Below are 12,572 nucleotides of genomic sequence, written 5' to 3'. Positions count from 1 at the left end.
ACTCAGAAAACTTATGGAAAGTTGGATAGGTCCTAAGTTGATCAAAATGGCCTTAACCTATAGAAATATGAGAAGTGGAAAAAAAAAGACCTTTAAAAATTATACATGAAACAATAGCATGAACTATCTAAATCTGTTTTTTTTTTTTGGGGGGGGGATACTGGGTATTTAACCCAATAGTGTTTAAACACTGAGTCACATCCCCAGCCCTTTTTTACTTTTTAATACAGGGTATCACTAAATTGCTTACGGCTTCACTAGGTTGCTAAGGCTGGCCTTGAACTTGTGATCCTCCTTCCTGTCTTCCAAGTTGCTGGGATTACAGGTGTGTGCTTCAAAAGTAGTGATGTAAATATTGCTTCCTATGGAAGGCTCTGTTTTTGATTTTCCAACAGTTGGCTTCAACCTTTATAGAAAATTCTACTAACTAAATTTCTTCCACAGGTCCACACCACAAAGAATGCATCCTCAAATAGTTACTCAATAAAGATGGGGGAAAGGTTATATTAATTTGTAGGTCAAACCCAAAGATTTTGCTGCTATTCTATAGTTCTAAAGCAGTGTATAATGTTCAAAGTATATTCAATGCATGGTGAATGTATAGTTGTGCCTATAAGAGAACAGAAATCTTCATCTTAGCAAAATGACTTAGAAAAAAAGGTGTGGTTTGCATCTTTTAAATATTTAAGACACCTCAAAAAGGTCAGATGGAATACATTTTTACCTGGACATCCAAAATGTTGAACAGTTTATCAGTTTGAGGAGTAAAAGAATTTGGTACCATTATTTCCACACTCGCATTTGGAGCCATGCTAATGCCAGTGTTGATAACCTGGTAAGGAAAAAATTTCAAGCAATTTAAAAATATTTTTCATGAATGAAGAACAGAAATCAATGAGCTTTGAGGTGACCATGCAAGATTTACAGTTGTGAAGGTTTGTAGTTGGTAGCCACATAGCAAATAGACAGAATATTCATATTGAGAATTTTAAAAGTTTTTAGTGATTTCAAACTCTCTTCACTATTCCTAGCCTCCTCCCCTCCCCAAAAAGTCCAGGCTGATGGTTTATTGTAGAAAGTCTTAAGAGATATTCTTATCAATATATTTCCATTCTACATTATATATTTTAAAAACATGACAACTTGGTTCTCATGACTATCCTGTGAAGTGGGCCAACATTCAACTATTCGCCAGCTAAGGAAAAAGCTAAGGGGTATATATGATGTTCCCAAGATGAAAGCTAAAGAGTGGCAAGTGTTGAGATCTTGGTATTCTATCTCTAAATCCTATAATGTTTTCACAAAATAACTATCATAAGAGGATGATATCGGCAGTAAGGAATAAAACGTACTTTTATTCAGGATAATTATAATGCTAATGCATTCAGAAAATTGGAAATGGGTATACTACTGAATTTTCAAGAAAATACAATATTCTGAATACTTCTCAAAAAAATAAAAAGAGGACAATGTATAATTATTGATAAATTTGGGGATTACAGATCCCTGAAGAAAGACATTGGGCCAAAATATTGCCTAGTGAGAGATTAATTATAAAACCTGTAAGTCAGAAACAAGATTTGCAGCAATACCTGCATGAGAAAGGATGAGTCACAGACCTAAATGCATATGACAAAATGAAGAGACTGTCCCTAGATTTGGGACAGGTGGTAACTGCTAAGCCACAGAGCTGCTGCAGGAAGAAACATCAGCAATGGGTACCAAGCAGCACCCAGGACTATAGACCACGTCTTCCTGATGCCAGTAAATAACAAAAGAAAATTGTAATTAGGCTACTAACCTTCAGACCTCTAAGAACAACTACATACTTGCACAGACTCACCACAACTTCAAACTGCATTTCTCCAGTCTGATTTACTCCATTGTAAATTAGAAAATCTTTATTAAACATCAAAATTGTCATTCTAGAATCCAGCTTGGTTCCTGTTTTATGAAACTGCAAGCCCCCCTGACTTCTGACAAGCATTTCTTAGGACTTTGAAGAACAGTTCTGACATTATTACATATTAGTGTAACGAAAACTTGAATAGACACAGAATTGATAGGATTTCATTCTTTCTACAGATCTGCACGGTAATCTGCATTTTGGTTAAGAACCACAAGTGATTCTCAAACATTCTGAAAAATATTTTATAAAATATACCTAATACAAAACTCACATCCTTAGGTTGTTAATATAACTACGAATGTCTGGATAGCGCTTTTGATTCAAAAAATATTTTTGTAGACATATTTTCTCATCAACATCTGTGATGCAACTAAAACTTGTTTGACAGTAGAAATTTTATTTAAAAAGATTTATATTAGTATATTAATACTTATAGTATTATAATATACTTATATATAGTATATTAACACTTATAGATCATGATAATATTTACTTTTAAAAAATATTATTCAATAATTAATAAAGTGCTTATCACATGTCATAAACCTGCGGCCCAAAAGGCTGACCAAGTTGATCCTAAATGGAAAGGGGCGGCATTATATAGCTTTAACTGGTAATGTCAGGGCTATTATAAAGCTTGAATCAAGAAGAGATTTCACTGATTTCCTCCTAAAGATGTCTTCCCCCAGCCTAACTCCCTTGTATGCATCTCCAATGGATTTGGCTCACCCCCTAACTTCGCCTGTTCCATGTGTTACTTCTTTTCCTGCATGCCCTCCCATGTGTCCTGGAAGGAGATGAGGACTTGAGTACCAGGGATAAGAGAAAAGGGAGAAGAGCATCAGTAGCCTAGAAGTAGCCCTGTAGCGAGCTACGGTGGAGGCTATGGTGGGGATGGGACGTTCCATTCCCTGGAGCAACTCATCAGTAACATCCTTCACAGTTGCTACAAATATCCACACAATTAACTTTGCTTACATGGAAAGTGAAGTTCATTTTCTCTGTCATACATGCTTCAGGCTCATTTTCCTCACTTGATCCATACACAAATGAAGTTGGGTTCACAAACCTGATAGAAATAAAATCAAAGTTAATTAACTGTCTTCTTTGAAGAGCCATTGTAAATAATCTTTATAGGTGTGTTATAGCACAATTAACATGCTGTAAAAGTATACTATGGAATAATTCTGGTTTCTTGGTGATAATTTTATTTAAAAATTAATGGAATTGGAAGGACAACCTGGCAACTAGCTTTCTCACGTCTCAGTCTATTTGCTACACAGGTAGACATGGTTGTGGACAGTGGTGATTTGGCCAAACTCACACTTCTTTAAACTTCACGCTTGCCGTGGCCACTGGGGATGTTCGTGCAAACTGCACACCACGTGTCTCTGGATGTCTCTAGATTGCAAAGCGTACAACTGAAAGGCTGAATGTGCCCCGCTAGAAGCTGATGGGGGCTCTTTCAGTAAGCAATCTCCACCAGCTGAGCTGGGGTTTGATATAGTATCAGTGATGATTATAGATTAAAATAATGAACAGTGAAGCCAGGAACTGCAACACTGAGATAACTGCTGAGGACATAGTATCCTTTTAATTTTCTAAATATGATTCTGTCATTCATGTAAGCAGCAATGGAATTGAAATTCCCTCTAAACTTTCCACGGGCCTCTGTATCGACTTACCCATGAGTAGTTAGCATAACCTCATATCTCAGAGGTATTGCTAAAGTCACTTTGTTATCCTCTAGCCTGTCCACGTCTTCATTTTCACTACAAAAACCAGAAAAACATCTTGTTAAATTCATCAAGCACAAAAATCATCTTCAGAGAGTACTCATTACATATTATATATACCTAATAAACTTAGAGGTTTAACTAGTTTGGGGGATAAAAAAAAATGTGGTAGTAAAAAAAGAAATTTAGGATGGAGTTAATAGAACTTTTTCTCATTATTTAAGCTGCTATCATTTGCTTCTAATCCTAGAGGGATTTTTGTTTGCTTTTTAAAAACAAAGCATGTAAGAAAACTTTGTTCTACAATTAATTGAACACAGATCCATGTTTCTCCTAAAATTTCTCTCAAAATACAGGGGTTCATTTCCTCTACTAAATTTTATTTTATTTTTTTAATAATCAAATATACCAGGAGGTATGCACTGTGATGCTGAGATCCTCTTCTGCTCTGTTGAGTGAGCTCACATCCAGGAGAAAGCTAATATCTATCTGCAAAACATACACAGAAAAGGATCATTTTAAAACAATCTCAAATACATCTTTTTGTCATCTGAATTTATTTTTCTTAGTAGTTTATTTTTTATGGAACACAGAATTGAAACTATTCTAGAGGCATAAACTACCCTCACTTGGAAGTAAGATATAGGAAAACTGTTTAATGGCAATTTTCAAGTGCAAGCATTTCCATAAGTGACATTCAGAAACAAAGCCGACTCTGAATGTAAAGACAGGCAGGTCCAGACGGACAAAATTAGAAATGCTTTAACAACTTGAGTGAGGACTCTTGCCAAAAAACACCTTTTCATACAGCAGAGGTAACATGCCTGGCAGACAGGGCCACCTGGGGTGGGTGGGGGGAGTGTTGGGGAAGGGGGAACGGGGGTGGGGAACAGAATTCTGATTGACATATTCACTTGCCCATCTCGACATAAACATGTGCCCCTCCCCTTCCTAAACAGTGCACATTGCCAAGAATATAAACACAAAGCTCAAAGATCTTAGGCCTGGTTGGTTTTGCTTTCTTTGCATCACTTAGCTACCTATCCTACATAAAAAAATAATAAGAAGAAATAAAAATATATACACACACACATATGCAGCATAATAGAAAAATACAAATTTATGTTACTAAACAGAAACCATTAATGCTACATGCTTACCTGTGAGAGATGATCTACATATATGTAACCAACGCTGCAATCAAGTTTCACTACGCCAGAATTATCTGTTACTTCACAGTTTATTTGCTTTTCTTCCTAAAATTAAAAAAAAAATGACTGGTTTGGGTAGGCAGAAAATAAGAAATTTATAACATATGTTTATGGATGGTTTTTGAAAAGCAAGTCATCCTGGGAGTATTTACTTTCCTAGGAAGCAATTTTCTGTTTACTTTGAGGATAAATAGAAATACAAATAAATGGTGTTTGTGTGTGTGTGTCCTAATATTCATATAAATTATCCATAAAAATCTTCTAGACATGTAGTTTTCATTCACTTCAGTATATTTCCCATTTAATCTGCAGTCTAATTCCTTGAATAATCAGAATGAAAGGGATCTATAAGGTCCCTGTTTGTGTCTGATATGTGAAAAAGTAGAAGGTACTTAAGCACAATACCTGTAATCACAATTGGTATGTTTTAAAAACATATTCCCTGAATACCTGAAGTTTTTCAACTCTTTCTTTTGAAATAAGTTCCCAATGCTGTAGAGAAAGGGGTTAGTAGATATTTGTGAGAGATCAAAGTCCTGGCTCAAAGGCCCTTGGTGTGAAGAGGTGGTCCCTGGATATGATGTGGGTAAATTTGCTAAAGGTTAGAGACATTGGGAGAAAGTAATTGAGCCTTTTCTCTGAAACCCAGCCTTATTACTATCTCACTGATGAGTTTAAGTGCCTGTGACTGAGGCACAATGGTAAGGAAAGGTCTCGGACTACTCTAAATTCTTGTGGGAAAAGTAAAACTTGTCTAAAACCTGGCTTGATAGCAGGATTTCAGAATCTGTGGAGGACTGCAGCCTCTGACATATTAAAAGTCCTCTGGGAAGCAGGCAGAGAGCAGGCACTTAAAATGCAGCACAGTAACTCTGGGTGCCTGGCACAGAGGGCCAATATTGCTCATGCAAGGACCCCAGACAAGAACACTGTCACAGCGCCGCACTGGCCTTCTCCCATAGCTCCTGGGAGAGGGAAGCTGATGCCTTTGGACTTAGAGATCATAGAACTTTCCTTTCTGGTCAAGGGCATGGAGGGGGTCTTGATATGATTGAGAGTCTAAGTGATAAGTCTAAATATTAAAAGTTATGGTGTAATATCACTTATGTTTTTTTTTAAATTAAATAAAATACATGTGCATTGTACTCTTGTGATTTTTAGTACTTACCAGTTCTAAAATCTTAATGAAATAAAGACCTGTGGGTAGCCTGACATGCAGAGTGGTCTCAAATGCGTCGTCTCCAGCATTAAACAAGGACACATTCAACATTAACGTTTTCATGCCCCCAACAGCAAGGTAGGTTTTATTTTCATATGGCCTAAAAATTAAGTAACATTCTTTAGTTCTTATTTATAAAATAAAGATTCTATATTTATGTCTATAGAATTTATGCTGAACACACAATATTAATTTAGAAATAATACCAACCATGGGAATGAATCCATAAGTAGTTTTAAATCCATATTAAAAGGAATTCAATTCATCAAGTTTCAAAAATATAGTTGGTTATTAATAAAGAAAAGTTTGCTTTTTAATTACAATGGAACAGTGTTTTCAGTTTATTTCTCTGCCTAACTTCTCCAATAATTTAAATATATACCTCATTATTTTGTGAAGTTTTCTAAAAGCAACACAACTTTTACTTTGTCTTTGGACAGACATTGAACTAGCTGCTAAACCAAAAGCTTAAGGAAAAGAGAGAACTGGTAGAAAAGGAGAGTGAAAAACAGAGGGCATGTTTGGGTAGAAGTAAAGAAGGCATGGTAAGAAATGCCGTGCCCAGCAAAGGTGTGTCACTAAAATCTATTAGACTAGAATTAATTTCTGAGGTAGGATGGTCGAGCACATCTACAAGAACCAGGCCAAATTAGAAATAAAATCGCAGAAACACTCCACCATCTTGGAATTATGAAGAGAAGACTGCTTTAAATCCAGACAGGTAAGTTCAAATTATGGCACTACACCAGTTTTTTAGACTGGGGTGTCCTTCAGCATTTCTAAGCACTGGCCACTCTGTCAGTAAAATTTATTATTCAGGTCTTGTACCTTCCATGAAATCCTCAGAATGTCTTAAATATGAGGAAATTTAGGCTTGCGGAATTTATTCAAAGATCACAGTTCTAAAATCTCAAAGCAACTGCAAGTTTTTACACAGCCCATTTTCTTTCCCAGCAAGACAGAATAGCTTAATGCAAAAGAAAACTTTCAGTTCCAACATGTTATGATTTTATAAGCTTTTCCCAAAGACGGCAAATTCTTAATTATCTAGTAATTTAAAAATTAGAAGAATTAGTTCAAAATAGAGAAGGATTTGACCCAAAGTAAATAATCAGGTGAAGATATTCCTAACAATAAAACAGGTAAATATTCATCTAGCATTTTAGAAATTTGAAGTTTCTTCAATGATGTTAAAATTGTGCTGTTCTAGTCAATGTTTTTTATAAAAGCTTAGAATTTGAATAAATTGCAGAACAGCACTTATTAGTTGTTTTGAGAAATGATTAAAGACAAAGAATACATAAGGATAAGAACATGTTTCAAAATTTCTGCTTTTATTTATTATTTGAAGATGCATGAATCACTGACTATAATTGAAAGTTCATGTATAATAAATCAGGTGTCATATTTGATGTTATATAAAATAATTAGAGCACATTTCACTCCCTCCTGATCTGATACAGCAAAGGACATATCTGTACATAAGTGTAAATAAATATAAGAGAAAGTTATGAACAAAGGGCTCTGGGAGTCCAGGGAAGGAAACCACTTTTTGCCTGGGAGTAGTAAAGCGATATTGTCCTTTGATTTTCTATTAATATGATCATCTAGGTTGCTATTCCAAAGATCTTTTTAAAATTAAACTCTGAAAAATGTCATGATTTAACTTGAGTTAATCTGGATTATATACCTAGTTGATCTCTGTTTCAAACTCTTCAATTGTCACACTGTCAGAGGGTTGTTTTCAACAAAGCAAACCAGACAGACAATGTATGTGGAGTAGCCTAAGGGCTTTTGAGATGAATCTTAACTTCTTAGCTTAAAATGTGAAGCCTCCAAAAGCTGGCCCTGCCTCACTTTCCACTGCAATTTTTTTTTTTTTTACTTTGGTTATATTAACCTACAAACGGGTACAAACCCATCATTAATTCATATTACCCACCCACCCCCACCGCCTTTAACACCTTCTCGGCTTCATGCACCTGGAGAACCTGTACTTGTTATTCAAGATTCAACTTCAATACCAATGACACTAAGAAGTTCCTCCAGTTGCACCCTGTTCTGGATGCAAGATGCAAGGTGCAAGGTGATGGCGCCCTCACCCCTGGACACATACATACCCAGAGGCACCCTAGGTGCCTCTATAACATAGTCACATTTCAATGTCAAGTCTCCATCTGGTTCCCCTCTCCATGTACTGTTTTCTTGAAGAGAAGTTACCACATCATGATTATCACAATTTTTTTCAGAGCCTAGAAACAGTGTGTAATGTATGTAGGCACAGATGCAAGCATTGGACATACAAATGGGTCGGGCTACACTCGGAGAACATGTATAAAAAAACAGAAAATTACTAAGTTAATGACTTTTAAGTTTATGAAACAATATAATTTTTGTCAAATTATAGCTGGGTAGCCATGTTTATCTGTTCTGTGAGGAACATAAATTTTAAATGTTTCGCCAAGAAAAGAAAGTAAATATCTAGTGCTACCACATTCATGTGATCTGTGCCCCACCCCAAAACTTCACATTTTACAACTCCTGATAAACCTACTGAAGGCATCATCATGCGACCCTGGCAAAACCACTACTAGAAATTATTCATTCAGAATTATCAATTCTCATGAACCTGACAATGTATATACAAAATTATAATTTTGGACATTTCCCCCCACTTCTGTAATTCTAAAAAATATACCTCCAAGAAATGGAACAGTTCACTTAATACTTGAAAGTTTTTCCCCCTCTTATTCTGATTTTCTCCCCCTTGAAACTCAATTTGTTAAAGTATGTGTATGGAGAAAAGCATATAGCCTAAGTCTATAGCCCAATTTTTATAAACTTGAATACACACATGAGACTGGCACCCAGATCAAGAAAAATGTATTAGCTACACAGGAAACTGCTGTGTCCCCTTCCTCCTGGCTAGCCACTGAATTCATTTTTAGTAGTAAAACTGGTGTTGTCCATTTTTTATATTTCATCTAAATGATATCTGAATAATCCTTTATATATCTTTTTTTTTTTGTATGTGTCTTTTTCAACTCAATTTTTTTTAAGATTAACTTACATATCTGGGCATTAACTGGGCATATTTCCTCCTCTCCCTTTCTGTATATCTGTCTATCTTGGAGCATATTTTTTAAAAAGTTTTGTTTTTTTAAACCCAGGATTAATTACTTAAAATACCTGGATCTTGGTTTGATTATCAGCTTTCAAAATAGATTTAACCAACAAAATATACTAAAAGGAACTATTTTAACATAAGAAAATAAAAGATATATAATTATCATAGAAAAATCAAGAATATCATAGAGCTCGTGAGTGTCCTGCAAACTGCTGCCTAAAGGTCAAATTCATACCTCTGCCTGATTTTGTAAATAAAATTTTATTCAACGACGCCATATTCCGCTCTTGCACTTCAATGACACTTCAATGAGGCGTAGAGACTGAGATCTCAGTTCCCCAAAGCCTAAGATATTTACTCTCTCTTCACAGGAAAAATTGGGTCAGCTTCTGCTATAGAGCCATCTAACTGATGAGAACTTAAATACAAACATAATATTATATAATATAATATTTACTCTAAGTAATTAAAAGTTACTCTGTATTTTTCTGACAATAGAGGCTTCACAGCTTCGGGTGACATAGAAGGTAGTCATCTGTCCTCAAAAGTCATGCAGTTTTAGAGAAGGGGATGCCTGGTCTTTTTAACTCCACAGCACTCTGAACGTGGAAGAGAAAGGAAAGAAGAGCACTTCCGTGGGTACCATCTCTAGCTTCTGGTCCTTGGGTTTGAGAAGCTGACTTCCTGGTGAAGAATGTGGAATACCTAATAAAGCAGTAATCCTACACTTCAGGGAGGAAGCATTGATGGAGCGAGGGTGTGTTCTCGAGGATGTGGGCAATGGCTGGGACTTAGTCATTCCTGTCGCAGCCTTTGGGTTAAGTCGGTGCAGGTCTGCTTGGTGGTGCATGTTGAACGGGAGGGGGGACGTGTGTGGGAACACAGCCATCCTACATCCCTCTACTGTCCTGTAAACCTGTTATAACTGACAGAACCTGAGAGGTTCTAAAAGTGAACTTCAGCTTGACATTAAAGTCTAATTAAGACTTGTAGAAGAGCTGCCTAGAAATAGACGTTTATAAAATATTCTGGCTTGTAACCAAAGCATTAGTCACTGAACACCTTTGGGAAAGAAGTTGGCACTTCGACAAGCAACAGAAGGTGAAAGCACTGCATAAGCAGCCAGGTTCCAAGACAACAGCAGATTAGAGCGAGACACACGTTCACATTTCTGCAGCGAGAAGTGACTTATTTTCCATTTTTAAGCAATTCTGCTAGATTACCATAATTACAATTCTACTTTTTGAAAACGTCCATCTTACTGGATCTTGATTCATTAACAAGATGCCGCAGGAAAGATGCCCACCAGCTTTCTCTGTGAGACACAATAAAGGACCAGGTGCACATCTGGAAGTGCGACAAGACTGAACCAGAGCCGTCCCCAGGACTCATAGTTCATTCTTCATTAAAACATGCATAATGCAGACCTGAAATTTACAAAGCAGCCTAGAATCCACATAACTTCCACAAATCAAGGTACTGTGTGCATATGGAATCATAACTTAATAAGTGAAAGAGGAAAAATAGAAAAATGATATACTGCAGCACCTGGCTTTATGTTTCTCCCGAGTGAACGATATACTTTTATTTTGAAGGAAGTGTTGTGTCATTATAATATACTTTGCCTTGATGAAATGAATTAGGGCTTCATAGATAACTGTTTTTTAATAAAGATGCTAGAATGAAATATAATGTAAACTGATCTCACACTCGCTTTGCTTTGTCAAGATATGCGATGCATTCATTTAACCAAGTAGCCTGCTGCCAGGGGCCTTTAGTTCTAAGTGAAATTTTATCCTCTGTTTTGCTTTATTATTAACATAAAGAAAAAAATACTAAAAAAAATTCTTGCCTACTGGAATAGATCAGTTAATTGTCATTTAAGAAGATTTTAGTGAATAAAAGTTAAACTCACTGAGGTCCAGGGGAGGATAGCAGAAGAGCTTAGAAGACTGGACTAGCAATGAGCTTATTTTAGTGCAAAAAGCACACGATTACTCCTGCCAAGGCTCTGTGATGTGAATGAGGCATGTTTTTATTCGAGTTGCTTTTATAGGTGCTAAGACCATAGTTTATATACAACAGTGATTTCCAGGATTGCAGCCTAATAGACCCTGGGCTATTCAGGTAGTAGGTAGCATTCCCTCGACAATGCAGAAGACAGCTTGGAGGTCAGCTTTAGAGAATGAATCATGGCTGATCTAATATGACCATGATGACTCCATTTTCCTTCAATCATAATACGTTCTGGGGAAAGCACATGATGAAGGGATTTGGTTATCAGAATATATCTGATAAGGCTTTCTTCCTGGGAAGAAAGCCTAAAAAAAACCTCAAAAAGAAAAAAAGCACTTTTGGTTTTGGACCTTTTCTTCTTTCTGGGAACCTTTGTGCTGCTGCAGCCATTTTGTAATCATGAGGGAAAAAAAAAATCGAAGCAGGAAAGATAACTGTCAATGTCAAATCTCTGGTAGTACTTGCCAAACCTGCAATAATCTCCTCTCTGCAGACTGTTTATTATATAAAATAAATTTCCTTATTGTTTAAGTCACTATCAGTCAGGGATTCTTTTACTTGTAGTTAAAAGTGTTTTCAATGGATATGAAAGTGATCACTTAGGGAAAACTGGCATCACTTACCCTAAACGTGTGACAGAACTACAGAAGAGCAGTATTATCATTTATATCAGCAATCTATATGAAAGATTTGATTTTAAAACTTCCAATATGATGGCTAATATCTGCTGTTATGTTTGTAATCTTCATAAAGTCTTATTTGTTCATCATTATTTTGCAGTGAAAATCCATTTGAATGTGAGTTGTCATCTTGAGAGTTTAGACACACAGGAGGAAGCCTTCACTTAATGAAAAGATGAGATGTCGTGCATAAGCACCGTTTAGTGTACTGTTGGCAGTTTATTATTATGGGCTTAAGAAACGCATGTTCTTTACCGAGTAAATACATTTACCTAAAACAGCTTTATGGATCTGAAGCACATAAACACCATTAATGCTAGTGAAGTTACAGCCAGGAGATCTGTAAAGCATATGGTCTCAGCTTACTGTTACTGAGAAGGGACAGAGGACATCAAAGTAGGAGAGGCATATTTTTGCCTGATAAAGTATAATTTACTAAAAAAAAAAAAATGCAAAGCAGTTTGTCAGAAGCTTTCACTGTGAGTCTGAAAACTTAAATTAGAAGAGTTTTCATTTGAAATTTCCTTAAATCCTTTATCATTTACCAAATAGAAATAGCATATAACTTTCCTAATTGATGCAGAAAGCCTGATGCTGGCTATTCACACCAGCACTGGCGCCCCTTAAACCCTCCTAAGCCCAAGGACCTCACAGCCAGCAGCATCCTGTGGAGG

General features: G+C 36.2%; 1 protein-coding gene across 1 annotated transcript in view; it reads right to left on the bottom strand.

The window, feature by feature from the left end:
* Itga4 (integrin subunit alpha 4) overlaps positions 1–12,572 on the bottom strand; it is a 79,377-nt gene that overhangs the window by 7,218 nt on the left and 59,587 nt on the right. Inside the window, exons 18-23 of the mRNA XM_005324694.4 lie at positions 6,025–6,175; positions 4,806–4,901; positions 4,055–4,134; positions 3,595–3,681; positions 2,888–2,978; positions 725–832 (exon numbers count right to left, since the gene is read on the bottom strand). Coding sequence (XP_005324751.3) covers positions 725–832; positions 2,888–2,978; positions 3,595–3,681; positions 4,055–4,134; positions 4,806–4,901; positions 6,025–6,175 — 613 coding nt within the window. The remainder of the gene's footprint in view (positions 1–724; positions 833–2,887; positions 2,979–3,594; positions 3,682–4,054; positions 4,135–4,805; positions 4,902–6,024; positions 6,176–12,572) is intronic.

This window comes from Ictidomys tridecemlineatus, chromosome 7 (assembly GCF_052094955.1).
Source record: "Ictidomys tridecemlineatus isolate mIctTri1 chromosome 7, mIctTri1.hap1, whole genome shotgun sequence".
NCBI lineage: Eukaryota > Metazoa > Chordata > Mammalia > Rodentia > Sciuridae > Ictidomys > Ictidomys tridecemlineatus.
The sequence above is the reverse complement of the archived record's forward strand: the minus strand, read 5'-3'. Positions and strand labels throughout refer to the sequence as shown.